We start from the raw sequence: 18,399 nt of genomic DNA, 5'->3' as shown, positions 1-18,399 counted from the left end.
TGGATGTTTTTACTTCTTTGTGATATAACATATTTTTCTCCTGTTACAATATATAAATGTAAATCGTATTGGCTATGGGGATAACTTATCCATATATAGATTGTTTAAGGAAAATTGGACAGATTGGGCAGACATTACCGATACCAGAGAAGGACAATCAACACATAGTAGTACTGAATCTCTTTATTACACAAAATGTATATCTTTCTCTTGTTATTGGCAGTATATTTTACCCTTGTTGTCTATGAGTACAGGCATACCCCACTTTTAAGTACACAATGGGGTTTATTTACTAAAGCTGGAAAGTGCAAAATCAGGCTCACTTCTGTATATAAACCAATGAGCTTCCAGGTTATATTACCAAAGCTTAAAGCAGGAGTAAACCCAGTTTAAAAAAAACACTTACATTTCTGGCATGCCGGAAATGCTAACATTCACATTGGTTGTGCTCTCAACCAAACTTTCAAACCATCCAATGGCTGGTGTCAAACTGATCACATGTGCAGCATTATGGCAGTTGAAGAATTATTAGAGGCCAAGATGGCAGCTTCCTTGACTGAAAACGATAGAAGTGTTTACTTCCACTTTAATTGAACAAGCTGGGGTTAGAAGCTCATTGGTTTCTATGCTGAAGTGAGTCTGATTTTGCACTTTCCAGCTTTAGTAAATAAACCCCATTGTGTACTTAAAAGTGGGGTATACCTGTAATGAAGTTTATTTCTTTGTTGATTTCCTTTTCTTAGTATATAGGATAAATACAAATATGCTTAAAAGAAACAATAATCTGAATGATTCAGCACAGCCACTGGATAGTCTACTGTATTTTCACATGTGTTTAGTATTCTGCTTAAAATCATTCATCTTGCCTTACAGCTCAATCTGTTCTCCCAGTCTAGCACCAAAGTATTTGAGTCTCGCAGCTTCAATAGTATTCTACATCAGCCAACACGCTATCAAGTGAGTCAATCCTAATTGTTTTAATAAAGCTGTCAGTGTGAAAACGTTTGTTAATTGTGATTTGTGACGTATTACTGTGATCTCTATCTTTGTATGAGATTAAAACAGTGGTTTATTTGACATGGTTTATATGTTCACCTGTATTGAGATCAATAAGCCCCTACCTATTCTTACAATGCTGACAACAGCACTAGAGGGACTCATGCTTTGTGTCTTCTTGTCACTTTTTTTGACAGCAAATAATGAAAAGACTTATAAAAAGATATGTGCTGAGAGCTCAGGTGGACAGAGAAAATGATGAAGTAAACGAAGGTAAAGCTCAGTAAAATGTAACATTGTATACATGTAACAGTGTTATTAAAGTACAATTGTCAATTTTTCCCCCCTGTATTCAATGGTGATATATTTCCAAGCTTTTACCCTGCTATATTACTAAAGTTTGCTTAAAAAATGTACTGTAATGCGTTTTCCTTTTTAATAGTCCTTTTGGGTGTCAGTTTAGGAATGTCCTGTTGTCCTGTTAGATCCTGCAATTGTCCTGCATGTAGCCTACTTGAGCATTCACGGTATTGCTAGGGCAAATATAGCTTTATTTCTGTCCGCTCTTTACGGTGTACCTGGATGTAGTCATGGGACCTGAACAAAACTGATTTTAGAGATTTATTCATCTTCCCCCACAACTAGCCAATTCACATAAATCTAGTTTTGCAACAGTATATCCAATTTTATGGATTGTAAATCAAGAAATAATAGGATTCTTGTCGAGATGCATTTAATTCTTATTTATAATATTTCCCCAAATGTAGCTATAAATTACAATATAAAATAAAATGGTCTGACTTTTCTCCAATGTAGGATGTTGCAACAACAGAATCTACAGAAACATTCACTATGAAACATGGCCCTATAGCGTAGACCTCTATATAACACATATTTAATGGCACCTGCTTGAAAAAATGCTATATAAAATTAGCATTTACAAAAATAGAAAAATGCAATTTGTGTGGGCATAGTGTGAATATTGCAAAGTCTCTTATAGTTGTCAATTGGGACACTTCAGTTTGAAGTTATAACAAGCCCCTGGGTACCTGTATTCCTGAGCTTACCTGTTGGTCAGCAGAGAGGGGTGCAGTACTCCTCTATTACTTAGGTATATATTTTGTTATATTTTAAATTAGAATTGCACCTGTGGGCATAAAAAGTGTAGTAATCTGAGATGCGTCTGTGTGTTGGCTCTGACCTGCTATAGAACCTAGAACCTACATGCAGCTCCTTGTACGGCCCCAAACACAGGCAGTCAGCATTTGGGGGTCACCCACCCACACCTGTACACCTATCAAATTAGGACCTGCAGCTGTGTTCGCATAGCTGCTGTATCCCTATAGGCTGCCTGTACACAGCTCTAGCCACATAATAAAAACTGATTTACACTGTACAGCACCCATGTGAATGAGCCCCAAGACCTCATTCACACACAATTAGTAATGGGAATTTGTTGAGGGCAGCGTTTAGATTAGTGGTAGTAGATTTACAAGATATAGGGGGACTCAGGTATATGCTTGATATCAAAGAAACACAGATAATATTCAATAATATGTAATGCGACAGAAGACTGTCAGACACACTACAGGAGATGATCAGAGAATGTATACATGCTACAGGAGTGATTGAAGATGGGGGCAGACTACCGGACAGAGTTAGAGATTCTGGAGGAGAGGAGACTTAACCTCTTCACGTTGACGGTACGCATATATGCAGCTTTTCGGTTGGTGGGCCACATTTATGCGTACCAGAATGTAAACAAGGCTATGCCCTGCATAATCCTTGCACAGGTACCCGTTACTAACGGAAAGCTCTACATTTGTACTTGCAATTGGGAGCTTTGCGATCATGTGGCCACTGTGACAGCAAATCACGGCGGTAACATGATCAGAAACCCCGCCCCATCTGCCGTCATTAAAAACCTCTTAAAGAGCGGGCAGGTGCTAAGATGTTAAGATGTGCTGGCGTTAAGATGTTAAGCTTGTCATACACTGATGCAAGTTCCTTTATTCACGCTACAGTGTGGATGGATAAATCACCTCTGCTGGGCTATTACCGTCTGACAGCGGCAGCAGTTGTTTCCTATTAACTGGACAAAATGCAGTTCATGTGGGGCCATGTGGGCCCCCTAACGTCTAACATTCTATGAAAAAAACTGAAGAAGAAAGGTTCCAAAATTGTTGGCCGAACAGTGACTATATGCAATCAGATACAGACACAGTCAAGTGGCAGCACCTGTCAAAATACAATAGCCTGGCAGGGGGATTCATTTATCTGCGCTGTAGCGTGAATGGAGGAATTTGTTAAAATTTTTCCAGCAGGCTTAAAAACAATGTATACATTTATGGCCAGTTTAACCTCTTGCCTCCAACTAATAGAGGTTGAACTTTAAAGTGGTTCTAAAGCCTAAACATTTTTAACCTTTAAGTATTCCTTGCATTAAGGTAAAAAATGTTTAGGCATCGATTATGGCCCCTCACCCCCTTACATACTTAAGCCCTCATTCGAATTAGCATGTGCACTTCTGCAGCTCTTCTCTCCCCTCACTTCTGTGTCTCACTGGCTTTGCTGGAGCGCTGGGAGTCATTGGCTCCCAGTGCTGTCAATTAAAGCCAGTGACGAGGGATCTGGAGACGAGGCTGGGTCCTGCTGTCTGTGTCAATGGACGCAGCAGGGGGGCTCAGGAGTGAACACACCAGTGCCCCTATGGGAAGCAGCTTCGTGTGGGGGCATTGAACAGAGAGGAGGAGCCAGGAGCGCCGGTGGGGAACCCAAGGAGAGGAGGTTTGTGCCACTTTGTGCAATTCAATTGCACAGAGCAGGTAAGTATAGAGATGTTTGTTGTTTAAAAAAAAGAATCCTTTACAATTACTTTAATGCTTAAATGCAACACATATGCATTTAAGGGCGTGAGAGTGGTCTCATTGCAAGCTCCCAGCACAGTAACCAAGCTGCTAAAGACAGCTCCTGATCTCTAGTAATGATCAGGAACTGGACTCCCAATTATATTACAACCGTAACAGCCCAGCCATCACAGCATTCACATGATCAGCCAGACGTCCCACACCCAGGCATACTAGACTAGTTAAAGGGACACCGGGGCTGGTCGGTAAGGGGTTAAGGAAATGCTACAAGAGAATTTTAGAGACTTCTGACATTGCGCTGGGGAGACTTGCTGCAAGAGGCAGCCAGAGAATGGGGACAGTTAATGAGACTGCAAGAGATCATCGCCAATCCAGACTTTACAAATCAATGCTTCTACATTGTGCACCATACAAATCCCCTTGAAAAGTATCCTCCACGCATTTGATTTTCTACACAACAAGAACCATTATAAAAGAAAAATATATAAAAAGAGGAAAGAGGGTGGCACAGAAAAAGATACAAACTGTGAAAAAAGTAACCCATCGAATGAGCCAAAGCCAGTAAAATTAATATTTTTCTTTCACATGCCTGGGGCCTGGTGTTGACAGTGCAGGGTCAGTAAAGTACAGCAGTCCTGGTACTGGTACTTGTCATTAGCGAGAGAGGCATTCTCAGGGCTTCCCGATTTAAAATATCACACATATCCCAAAGGAAGTCTTGGAGTTTTTTTCCTCAAACTATTCCAGGTCACATGCTAATCATGCTGAATAAAAACCAAAGCATGGAAAACACTGATATTTGAGTGTTGAGGGATGAGGACCACACAATAAGTACAAAGGGGCCACCAATTGAGCACAACGATATATATAAAAACACTGCTTCCTGGAATTCTTTATTAGGTTTTGCCTGCCTCATACCAGTCGAAGAGCAAATGAACAAAAACATATCGTTCTATTCAATAAAAGGGTTTGGTTATATAAGCTGACTGTCTTCAAAGTGTTGACATCCCATACTGTTAGAAGCAAGCAATTTGCAAACAAAAGGAAAACTTCCTCAGTAGACGAAAATGTCCTTCTCAGCAAAATCTCATCTAAACACCAACAACTTCTGTGTTCTCTTTCCAGGTGAATTAAAAGAAATAAAACAAGATATTTCCAGCCTCCGGTATGAACTCCTCGAAGACAAATCACAAGCCACTGAAGAGTTGTCGACCTTGATTCATAAATTAAGTGAAAAGCTAAATCATGGTATGTCAAGGTGCGAGTGAATAATCGACCAAGGGGATTTATCAAAAGCACGTACAATGGCAATAAACAAAAAACGAAATGCATCCGATACTTGAAGAAAAATATGTCTGGTAGATTTATAGCACATAATACCTTAACTATGTTTATTATTTTAAATTTAGGTTTAACAAATGTTCTACGCTATGACAATTTCTATCCACGCTTTAAGAGATTATGGAGTTTTATTAATGTAATTCTGGTTTCCAGTATTTCAATCATATAACTACATTAATTATGTGAATCACTTATCAGTGTATATATTATTTGTTATCATACCTAAGGGAAAAACAAACAAATTAAGTCATGTCCCAAAAAAAAATCTCTGTCTTTTCCAACTATGAGCATTTTTGGACTAAGTTTCAGATAAGGCCTCATGCACATGGACGTTTTTACAGCCGCTTTTTTGAGCTTTTTTTGCAGCTTAAAAACGGCTGTCCATGTTAGTCTATGGCTTCATGCCCACCTAGACGTTTTTGAGCTGCAAATGGCATAGGCGTTTTTAAGCTGTAAAAAAAACCCAGGACCAGTGCGTTCCGTGGCGTGGAGCTAGAGCTGTAAAAACGCGAATCGCGGGAAAACGCGCACAAACGCGCAAAACGCGCAAAAACGCGCATAAACGCGCAACATATTTTCTTTGTTTTCTGAGTCCTATAGCCAAGAGATGTGTTTCTTAAAAAAAGCTACTTAACGCTAACGCTAAAAAACGCGCAAAAACGCCAATGCAAAACGCGGTAAAAATCACATTTTTAACAACAATTTTTCCAGGCATCGGAGCTAGCTTTGCAGCCAGTTTTTTAAAACGTCCGTGTGCATGAGCACTAAGAGTCCTTTCCATTGTAGGACTGTTAGCAAGTGTGTGCAGCAATTGATTTATGCGCCATCTTTCAATGCATGCTGTTACTGTATCATATGTTTACATCTACAATATCTATGACATTGCAAAGGGGGCAAATAATGAACATCAACTACATGAACACTCCTAACAGAAATCTACTTTTGTATGTCTAATTAAAGGAAGCTTTTCATAGGGTACTTGGAGGCTTTTGGTTTTCATTTGATTTCCAAGTAGGCAAGTGTGTGAGAGATTATTGAAACTGAATACATTTACTTCAAAATAATGCTTAAAAGAGAAGTAAAGGATTTATTTTTTCCTGATTCATACTTATCTAGGTTTCCCCCTGCGCCTCTACACTGAGAACCAATCGATCGAACACCGCTGATCACTCAGTTTTCTGAGCTCCGTGAGCAGAGAGCTGCAGACTGTCAGTCACCGCTCTCCACTCCGCTCCCTCCTTCACTCACTGGAGTGCTGGGCTGTAGAGAGAGCGGGGGCAGCAGACTCAGGCTCTCAGTGGCTCACTGAGAGGCTGAGTGGTGTGTATGTCCAGCAAAATGAATTGCACTCCTTTGGTCCATGGCAGAAGTACAGCTAAACAGGCTTTGGCTATACTTCTCCTTTAAAGTATACCTGGACTCAAGAACAAAAATTTTATATATTGCAGGTTACAAGATAGGTCAGCTGCATTTGTTTTCTTCTTTCAAGCTAAGTACATTTTCTGCAAGTATCGAAACATAACCGTTGATCCCAACTGAAAGTGTCCTTGTAACTTCCTGTGCACTGAACTGATATCTGAAACAATATTTCCAACCTTCTTAGTTATCTTCTGTTAACTACAGAACACCCCTTACCGCTTATTACATGAAGATGGATTGTTTGTAGTCTAAGATTAAAAAAACTCTTGGACATACTGCCCTAGTCCATAAGGGGCCTTTTAAAGTGCATGCACAGTATATCTCTGATAGGATTAAAGAATTCACAAACACAAATGAAAGTAAGGTAATAATGATGTTTACTCCCTGGATGGAGAGGCAGACACACCCTCACTAAAGTGAGATAATCAGACCAGTTTGAATTCCATACATTTTATTAACAGGCATTGTGGGGCGATTTACTAAAACTGGGGAGTTCAAAATCTGGCATAGCTTGGTAGCCAATCAGCTTCTAACTTCATATTGTTCAATTAAGCTTTGGGGAATAAAATCTGGAAGCTGATTGATTTTTTTTCAGAGCTGCACCAAGTTTTGTACTCTCCAATTTTAGTAAATAAACCACTGAGTGTTGTCTTGGAATTGGTGGACATTAAGGGCTTGTTCATGTGCTTCAATACCATAGGGTTTGATTTACTAAAACCTGGGAGTGCAAAATCTGGTGCAGCTGTGCATAGAAACCAATCAGCCCTTTGAGGCCCATACACACAATACGAAAATAGGAAGTACAATTTCATCCGATGAACGATCTGTTGATTTTCGGATTGTTAGTATGGTGCTTTCGACAGCCAATTCTGTTTTTTGCATCCGACAAAAGCTGGATGTGCAGACTATAATTTTTATGTCGTACGTGAACTCAATGTCCAATTTTCGTTTAATTAGTACGGTTTTTGTTCAAAACAACGCATGCTCAGAAATGAAAGAATACATGCAAAACTATTTAAACACATTAACTTCAATGTGTTCTATTAAGCATTGACAAAAAAAAACTGGAAGCTGATTGATTCTAATCAGAGCTGCACCAGATTTTGCGCATTCCAGTTTTAGTAAATCAACCCCCATGTGTTTAAGCGGCATTTATTCAGCATTTTTAAAGCCTCGTAACCATACTTCAATCCCTGCCATGAATATTACAATGGGCACCACACAGCGCAGCACACACAGGAGAGGTAGCATTGTGTTGTGTTAAATATTAAGCAGTATGCCGCTTTCATGAGGCGCTGACAATTGTATCCATTAATTTCAATGTTGATGCATCATAACTGCTCCTAGAGCATTTATTGTGTGTTAGCAAAACATCTATAAAGTGTTAGTTGGGTGCTTGTGGAGACTAAGTGGAGGTTCCTGTATCCCAGAATGCACTGGGAAGTAATAGAGAACTAGGACAGAGCAACTCCAGACACTTCCTGTTTGTACAGAGCATCCATATGGTAACACCATTTGCTTCTGTCTGCAGGCTAAAGCATTAAGTGAGCCAGCAATAATTCCAGTGCCAGGTAGGAGCAGAGGCATTGAGAATTATTGCCAGTAGCCAACTTTCTTGTATCAGCAAAGTTGAGATGGATCAAACCAGGTGTCAAAGAGATCAAAGCATACAAATCCATCTTGCAGAAAATCCATAAAAATGTCTGCTATTACACCACAGCCTAACCACACCACAAAGTAGATCATTTCCTCTACATCACTTCTAAGAAACACAACACTTTCATGGGCATTTATTAGGCGTTCATTAAGCTTTTTCAGCACTTCAAAAACACGTCATAAATGCTATTGATGCAATAATGAGCATTACTTCATTCTTCATAATCAACACATGTGTGAATGAGCCTTAAGTGGGCCTTGAACATCTCCTCTCCTTGGACACCTAAGTGGCTAACCCTGAGCACCTGAAATAGGATACTTAGTGACATCTAGTGGTGGATATCATTATTAACTTACTGTTTGAAGGAATAAATCATGGATAATAGATAGATATAGATATCTATATCTATCTATCTATCTATCTATATATACACATACATAATGATAATAATACAGTATATGGGTGGATATGCAGATATGCAGATGACTATGGATGTTACAGAGAAAAGATGATAAAAATGAATTTATTTTGTTGCATTTTACATAAAGTATCGTAGATTTTATATGATCATTTGTGTTTGTGAATTCTTTGATCTTATCAGCGATATACTATACAGTGCATGCATTTTGAAAGTCCCCCTATAGTCTGGCCAGTATTTCCAAGAGTTTTTCTGTGTTTACAGTATGGGATATGGTACATGAAATGAACATGAGAATGAAAAAACTTTCCTTTTTAATGTTTGTAGTCCAAATCGGTAGAGCAGTCTAGATTTACAGTGCTGCTCCTCCACAAATACAGTGAGCGTTTTCACTTTAATATTAATGCAGCCACCACATCTAAGGTCTGACAAGCTTTAATATTTAACTTTTCTTTTCTTTTCTTGGAAACACTTTAAATACAGACATGAATAAAGATGGTTAAAACAATTCCACAATAGCCTTGTAAATTAAATGAATAAGTATTCATTCGTTTTTACAAGGTAATTAAAACACAGTTTTCTAAAGTAGTTAATTAAGGTGGTACAGTAATTGCACTTATAACCTTAGCTGCTATTGGATGTGTTTGGTGCATAGGTTTAGTTTACAGCAGGGATATGCAATTAGCGGACCTCCAGCTGTTGCAGAACTACAATTCCCATGAGGCATAGCAAGACTCTGACAGCCACAAGCGTGACACCCAAAGGCAGAGGCATGATGGGACTTGTAGTTTTGCAACAGCTGGAGGTTCGCTTATTGCATAAGCCTGGTTTACAGCATGCAACTTTATTGTCCATAAATAAACACCAATTCAAAACATTTCAAGGTATACATCTATTAATTACTGCTTTAAAGCTGAACTCCTGCTATGATCATTACTGCATACTTACAGATGGAGTTTGTGATGTCACTAACCCTTCTCTCCTCCTCGTCCAATTAGAGGATACTTTTTATTAATACTAAAAAATACAGACATTCTGTGAATGGCAGCAGTGCCAAGCGAGTGATTCCCAGTCAGAAGAGAAGCCCCTCAGCACAGGTCCTAGAAGGTAGTGGCCAACTTTACAGTGATTGCCAGGCTCCCAGTGGAATATGCTAACTTACATTGGTCCACGCTGGTACCAATGTAAGTATGCAATAAAGATCATAGTTCAGCTATAACACACATATTTTGTAAAAAAATGTTTACCTACTAAGCTTGGGATGCTGTATGACTATAAATACACAGCATAAATTTACAAAAAAGTATACCTCATTTTACATAAATAGTATTTTCTTATGATTTTTATTGTAATTCATTGCTAAGTGTACTAAACATGTACTCAGAGAAATACCGAGTGGACAGTTGAGGACTTCATTTTGAAAAAACTTGCTGCATGGCTTTCTCTGGCTTTGATACTTTGAGACATTGTTCTGGAGCATGCATGCAGAGGAAAAAAGTATGGAAGCCAAGACTTGTTCTGAGACAGTTGCATTGAAAATACTGAAGCTACTGGATCATCACGACAGCCAGGGAACTGGTATAATGAGACAGTTAGTTTAGGGATGACAGCCTCCATACAACCTTACTGTCGTTTTTCTTTAGTGATTGTGTGACACTTTAACACAAGTGGACATCATTTAAAGTGACACTGTCACCTTTCTAATTCTTGTCAAACAGACGGTGTCTGTGTAAAGCTAATCCTCTGGCCACTTATACTCCACCATTGCTCTTTCTTCTTCTTCCACTGCAAAATATCCAGTCCTTCTGGGTATGAGGGAGCATGTGACCTTTACCCAAGACATACTACACCTAAACACTATCAAAGGACTGCAGAGATGACATAACCATTCCCTGTCCGTCCCAAGACCAGGTGACACATTTTGGTGCCAGCTGCAACAGATGTGGTTGGTGAGGTAGGCCTGAAATAGACACTATTACATTGCCCCGAATGGGCAAGATCATAGGGCCTCTGTAATTGTGTGACTTTTGAAGGCAATAGGTTGCACCAGAGCTTATTTTGTGGTTTCACACTCAGAGGCATTCCCGTGTAATTATGTAAGCACCATTCAGTGCAGCAGTATGTACCTAACCCAGCCTCTGCCGGAGGAAGTGAAAGGATAAGTTACATCATCAGCATTGAAAGAAAGGTATGTATGTGTATATAATTTTAAAGTATGGGAGACGACGAGGCTCAGGGATGGTGATAAAAAGGACGTTTTAAAAAACTAGACCTCTGCATCCACTCCAGTCAACAAGGAAAATTAAAATTAAGTGGTTAGTGATTAAAGTGGAAGCAGAAGTCTAGTTTTTTTTATTTGTTAAAGCAGAGTTCCACCCAAAAATGGAGCTTCCGCTTTAAGTGATGACCCCCTGACATGCCACATTTGGCATGTCCTTTTTTTTTGGGTGGGGGGCAGATACCCTCTTTTTAGAGGCACCCAGCTCCCGCTTGATCCCGGGGCTCTGCAGCGCCAGAAGGAAGTTCACCTCTCCCCCCTCCCTCCCTGAAATCTTCTGGGACACGTCACAGGTCCCAGAAGATTGCCTGGTCATTTACAGCATGCATGCGCCGTGCGTGCCCGGCCGTGAAGCCACAGCCAGGTGCCCACAGTTACAATGCTGGGGCCACGAAGAGGAGCGGGGCTTTGTTCGCCCGCATCGCTGGACCCTGGGACAGGTGAGTGTTTGATTATTAAAGGTCAGCAGCTACACTTTTTGTAGCTGCTGGCTGTTAAATGGGTAGAACTCCACTTTAAGGAAGTTGACATTGTTTACTTAGCAAATTGTAAAATAAAAGTTCAATGATCTTAGTAAATAACATGAATCTGTGTTTATATCAATCATCCAATTGTGTTTTTCTTTTTATTTCCTGTGCATGTGGCCGGACAGTCAACGTGATCACAGCTCCACCTTAGTTTCTAAGATCAGTGAATATTTACTCAATATATATTTACTTTAGTAAATTAACCATAAACTACTCATTGCCTACCTCATTTCTGCCTCCTGAAACATATTCAACAATGTTTGAGCCTTGAAGCTGCCAAAATGCCTTCCCTATATGCTGGTGACTATAAGTTCACCTGTAATGAGCCACTTGCTGACCGCACTATAGCAGTTTCACTGCTACAGGGCGGCAGCTGTGTTTCGTATCATGTATATATACGTGATTCCGCACTTCCGCCTGCAGGGAACGCAGGCGCACTGCCGGCATGTCGCTTCTGCTGTGAATGTTCACAGCAGAAGCCGATCTGTGGGTGGCAGGCACTCGATGTCCGCCGCCACCTGCCGATCGCTGGGCAGAGACTCAGAATGGAGCTCCGCCTATGTAAACAAGACAGAGTTCCGCTCTGACAGGGGGAAGGGATGGATGCTGTGTTCCTGCAAAACAGGGACTCAAATCCATCTCTTCCCCTAGTAAAAGCAGCACACATAGTAAACACAAACACAGGCTAGGCACGTAGTTATCCCTTTGAATACCCTGTATGTTTAACCCCTTCCCAGCCAGTGTCATTAGTACAGTGACAGTGCATATTTTTAGCACCGATCGTGGTATTAGTGTCACTGGTTCCTTCAAAGTCTCAAAAGTGTCAGTTAGTGTCAGATCTTCTGCCGCAATATCGCAGTCCCGCTATAAGTTGCTGATCGCCACCATTACTAGTATAAAAAATAAAAATTCCAGTATATTTCCCATAGTTTCGAGATGCTAGAACGTTTGCATTAATCAATCTATATACGCTTATTGGGCTTTTTACCAAAAACATGTAGTAGAATACATATTGGTCTAGACGTATGAAGAAATTCGATTTGTTTCTATTTTTTTTATTGGATATGTTTTATAGCAGAATGTAAAAAAATTTAGTTTTTTTTTTAAAAATTGTTGTTTATAGCGCAAAAAATAAAAACGCAGTGGTAATCAAACTTAATCAAATACCACCAAATTAAAGTTCTATTTGTGGGGAAAAAATTTGACAAATTTTATTTGGGTACAGCGTTGCATGACTACACAATTGTCAGTTAAAGTAACGCAGTGCCGTGGGGCAAAATGTGGCCTGGTCATGAAGGGGTGTAAATCTTCCGGAGGTCCAGTGGTTAAGACAGACTGGAGATATGTGTCACTTGTGTTTTGCCCAACTCTAATTCAGGCACTCCAACTATCAGACTGAATTTAAACTTCAGCTGTTGTGGAGGGGTTGATGGCAATTGGATTTCAGGTTGAATAGTGTGTGTGCGTGCGCGACACTTATTATTAAAAAACAATCACTAATGAAGATTTGTCTGGTATAAGCAAACGCTCAGCAAGGCACTACTGTGCTCAAAAACAGAACGCCATTCTCTCTCAATATTCTACTTGAGTAAAATTGCCTTATTAATCATTCTTATAAGTTTGTTTTTGCAACACTAGTCCTTGTGATGCTTTTCAAAAATGTTCCTGATTACAGCTTAGAAAACAATACAGAATTCTACTTTATAGAACTTGGTAAAAAAAAAAAAAGTTAGTAAGTTATGTTGCAGACTGTGTAAATTACAGTTGGCAGCAATTTAATGTATTTCTAGCTATATGTTGCTGCTGTGCATTTATGCTAAGGAAGTGCCCACAATAGGTTTGCTGCTTTGTTACAATGGCATATTGAAAATGTTTGATTATAATGTTAGAACCGAACTCCAGCCCTAAATACCTCTTCAAATATACTGCTCAATAGAGACAAAGGATATAAATCATATAAATCATATAAAACTACTTTGTGTGCACCAAATGCCTTTGCAAACTTAGTTACTACTAGTGGAGGCCCATCCATAGAGAGCGCATGGGAGCTACCTCCCCTATCCATGCGTCCAGCCCCATGATCTACATATCAGTGGTGCTGCACCATGGATTCCAATGCAGGGTGGGTGTTTCTTTGATGCATCTTATTAGAGGCAGAGGCCCTAATAGGCTTCAAAAAAGGGTGCAATGCTCTGTGCTCCGAGCCCACTGAGTTGTGTGACCATATAGAATAAATTTTCGCTACTATCACACAAAGGTTCCTCCCGCCAATCAGGAGGCAGGTCTGTGTGACATGTTTCCCGGTTGGCCAAAGCGTCAGGCGATCCTATTGGATGCTTAGCGTTTTGGCGGAAGAGGAGACACATGGCGGAGGAACATGGAGGAGCAGGCACAGAAGCCGCCACAGCCACTGCCCGCACTCCAGGAGAGGAGAAGACACCACAGCCCCGCCTCACGTGTGGGCTAGACTGCCCAGGGCCATGCCATGCAGCCAGGGGGTGGAGTTGTTTTTTGCTGCCCCCTCAAAACAAGAACCCACCAGCCTCCACTGGTTACTACCTTGTAAATGTATTGGTGGCATCATTACTGTGCTGCACATAGCCTGTACAGAGGCAAAGCTGTGGGAGGGGCCCTGTAGGCTCCACCCATTACAGGCTGCTTGCAGAAAACTGCAGGAATGGGCGGATACAAGACCGGTCACCCTGCACAAGGAGAGAGGGCAACAGTGACTGGTTCTAATACAGAAAGCCGTTGCACAGGCGGAAAGTTTCACACTGCATTACTGCATAGATATGGAAGAAATACCAAGATTCAAGAAAGAATACAGTAAGAATCTTATATTTAGATAATATTTTCGTGCCCCAGAGTTGAGCAAATATTTACTTATAGATAGTAAAATGTGAAAGTTTCTTTCTCAAAAGTATGGGCAGAGTTCAAAATCAGGGGACTCTAAAGCAGGGAACCAAGAATACAATACAAATACACTATTAGGGCTAATTCACACTTGTGCGACTTGTCGTGACTTTGAACATGGCAAGTTGCAGCACACTGTTTGCAATGGAACCCATTCAGACTGGTGCGTCTTAAAATTGCAGGGATCTAAAAAAGGTGCCTGCACTACTTTGGTTGCGACTTTTGATGTGACATTAGTCCAGAGAGTGTAAAGTTGGATCAAAGTAGCACAAGAAGTGGCATCAAATTCACGCTCCAAAGTTGCACTGGAAATTCTGTGAATGGAGCCTTACAAATCGCTTTTGGATTGGGTACAAAACTTTGCATCCTTAACAGAATAAGCTTATCAGTGTGTAGTGACTGGGCAAGTATTTTATATAAACATACTCTGCTGATGACTCGTAAGATTTTATATATAGTAGAAAGCCATAGTAGAAAACTGAGATTCCAGAGTTTTCAGATATACTTGTATTATTATCTAGTTTGGTTGTGGACACCCACCTATGTCTTGAGGGCCTCGGTTGAGTGATATTTTGCAAAGGTCCTCATAAAATGTTATTTGCCTAGTAATGAAATATTATTGTTTTAGCATTATTGAATAATCTGCATCTGGTTTGTGCCTTCCTTTGAGGTGCAATAAGACTAACAAAGTAAAAATATAAAAGGGCAGAGCTGAGGATAATAATCAACAGCACTAGATGCCTGTGAGCCAAAAAGGCGGCATTGGCTATGCCATGGCAAATGTACAACACAGACTGTCACTAGTTATGATTTAATCCTCAGTGCTACTGCCACATAAATATGGGGTAACGGGGGCTTCCAATCTAGCACTAGAGGGCTGGACGCAGCCCCTGGGTTGGCAGACACACCACTGATGTAAACTGATAAAACATAGAAAAAACTGTTTAAACAGATTTGCAACACTTGAGATTAAAGTGGTTGTAAACCCTCTTGAAAAAAAAAAAAAAAAACACCCTGCATAGCATACTAGCTCATTATGAATTACTTACCCGAGAGGTTACTTCCGGGTATCGCGGCTCCGGTGCTGTGATTGGCCGGGCCATGATGACGCCACTCCCACGCATGTGCTGGAGCCACCGGGAACGGCACAGTACAACTGAAGCAACGGCACGTACATGCTGTTGCTTCAGTTGGCTTAAGTGTGCATGTGCCGCATGATGTGGGCACATGCAAATACAGGGATATCTCTTTAACCATGCAGGTTTAGGAGATATCCAGTGCAGCTACAGGTAAGCCTAATTATAGGCTTGCCTGTAGTTTAAAGTGGTTGAAAAGGGTTTACAACCAATTTAATGATAATTTGTCATTTGGGGGAAAGTAACATGTCCCTTTCGCTGGACATTCTCCCCGCTCCCCTATCTCCCATTGCAGACCAGAGTCTAATCCTTGTGTAAGCTCCATTAATAACAATCTACCTTTTCCAAGCTAAAAGTTTATCAGACTTGGTGATTGGTTGCTCAGGCCAAGGCAATGCACCCTGAAATTAGAGAGACAATTGCCTGCTCTTCCATATCCAGAAGTACAGGGTATTTCTATAGGAAGCTGGCAGAGGAGCACAGCAAAGGTGATAGATTCTCTTTACATTAAAGTGGAAGCTTTCAGTGCAACTTGCACCGGGGAGGGTGATTGGTAATGGGATTTGGGGTTTCAGAATGTGTGGATTCGATTACGTACCTTTGTTAGTTTAATGTGACAAATTGGGGCCAATTTAGGTCAGAGCTTCAGTTTTCATGGTCCTGGAAACAGTATGAAGCAGCACGAGATGTGGGTTGGCCTAATCAATGTTTGGCGGATGGTGCGCAAGGCCTTGGCCTCTCCGTCCCTCCTCTTCTCCTGGCATCCTGGTTGGAAGGCAACTGTGTGAAACCCGGGACTTTTCAGTTCAGCAGGAGCCTAGGTTGGTGGGCGGCGGAATGGAGAAACTCTTTCTGCTCCTCCCACCACCACCTTGAGCATATGTGGCCAGAATCAGATGGCATATCTACCCGTGGCCGGCCCTACATATCCCAGCCAGCTCTTGATAAGCCTGGCTAATGACCGGTGTGTCCTATGTTCAGTCCGGGCCTGCATGTATGGCATATATATATAAAACCAAGCTGGACCAATGTAACTATGCAATAAACCAAAAAATAAATAAATACCTGAAATCATTTTAAACTCTTTTTTAAGGCTTAAAGGCATACAAGTTGGAATCAGTATTGCAGGAGAAGTATTACGCTGAAAGGAATTAAAATGCAATATTTAATAAAAGAATATCTAAATATAGGAGAAAGAAAATTTTTAAAACTAGATTTACCAGGGGATCCGCTGATTAGAACTTCATGGCTTGGATCATGGGAGCAGATCGGGCAAATAAGTGGTGAACCAGAATTTTGATTATTTACTCATCTTCGGTACTAGATTATTACACATTATGCTCAACCTTGTATAGACCAGGGTACTATAAAATGCTACAACACTACCGTCTAGTGGTCAATATGTGCATAACCATTTGTAATTCTTGTTTCTCATATTTATTATGAATTACATTTGCAAAGACTTCATTAGTAATATGTGACCTCTGCAGCACTGAATCACACAGTGCTTTTTTTTTTTTTATCCTCCTTACTGAACAAGATAAGCATTTCTAATGAATATGTGTATAAACCAAGAAAAGAAGTGTGCTGTATGGGTTGCAGAATATAGATACAAATCTTATCAGAAAGAAGAGCTGATAAGTAGAGTAATTGTCTGCTTCCTTACTATATTATCTGAACTCAAACTAGCTCATATATGATGTAGAATGAATATGTACTATTGTGTAAGCCATTGAAAATAAAGGATTTAATGCCAGCATTTATTAGCATTAAATGAGTTATACAAAGACTGCTTTAACACCCAGTATACCAAGGAAACAAGACTAGAAATTATTTAACAAAGCATGTTGTAATATAAATCTTTGATAAAGAAAGCAACTTTGGACTTCATTATTTTAGTAATAACTTTCTATTTAATAATTTATCTTACATTATACTGTATACAGCTTCGCTTTTAATAAAAAACTAAATGCAGCAAAAAAGATATGTACAGCATATAACAGATGTATCCGTGTTTGCTGGCTAAGAGCAGAAGGGCAATTAGGAATTAAATGCAGTTATCTTGTCTTACATTAAAAGGGCAATCGCCTATGGCGTCACAAGTGGCCAGTGAGTGGATATGGTGTAAATAATGTTATACTTACCGATAATGTACAGATAGTTATGGCAATAATAATAAAAAACAAATTGTATATTAAGAATAAAAATGTGTCTTTGTTTGTTTATGAATAACAATTACCAATGCAGATATAAGGGCCTATGGGTATCTATCAAAGCAACCTTTCTCAAAATGAAGGTAAGTTGAGTGCACCTCACAGTATCATCCAGGTTTCCAGTACAAATAAGAAATGTCTAGATGAATGATGTCCAAACTGCAACCCTTTGGTTGCCTTTATCTTGTCCTTGGGGCACTATTCCTCTCTCTGACACCAACAATGGCGCACTATTCCTCCCACTGACACCAACAATTGTGTACTACTCCCACTGACACCAATGATGGGACACTGTTGCTCTCAATCACATCAACAATGAGGCACTAGTCTTTCCACTGACACCAACAGTGGGGCATAATTCCTTCCACTGGCACCAACAACAGGGCACTATTCCTCCCACTGACACCAGCAATGGAGCACTATTCCTCCCACTGACATCACTGATGGGGCACTATCCTTCCCACTGACTCCAACAATGAGGAACTATTCATTCAATGGACACCAATGATGGGGCATTATTCCTGTCACTGACACCAACAATGGAGCTCTATTCTTCCCACTGACACCCATGATGGGACACTATTTTCTCTCAATCACATCAACAATGGGGCATAATTCCTTCCACTGGCACCAA

General features: G+C 40.3%; 1 protein-coding gene across 1 annotated transcript in view; it reads left to right on the top strand.

Moving 5' to 3' along the window:
* Positions 1-17,759, top strand: part of TRPC3 (transient receptor potential cation channel subfamily C member 3) — a 280,070-nt gene extending 262,311 nt beyond the window's left edge. The window contains exons 10-12 of the mRNA XM_077476842.1: positions 874-957; positions 1,194-1,269; positions 4,989-17,759. Of these exons, the coding sequence (XP_077332968.1) occupies positions 874-957; positions 1,194-1,269; positions 4,989-5,131 (303 nt within the window). The 3' untranslated portion in view covers positions 5,132-17,759. The remainder of the gene's footprint in view (positions 1-873; positions 958-1,193; positions 1,270-4,988) is intronic.
* Positions 17,760-18,399: the final 640 nt, after the last annotated feature.

This window comes from Lithobates pipiens, unplaced genomic scaffold (genome assembly GCF_037356315.1).
Source record: "Lithobates pipiens isolate NorthernLeopardFrog02 unplaced genomic scaffold, aLitPip1_a1.2 Scaffold_13, whole genome shotgun sequence".
Taxonomy (NCBI): Eukaryota; Metazoa; Chordata; class Amphibia; order Anura; family Ranidae; genus Lithobates; species Lithobates pipiens.
Note: the sequence above shows the minus strand (reverse complement) of the source record. Positions and strands in the feature narration are given on the sequence as shown.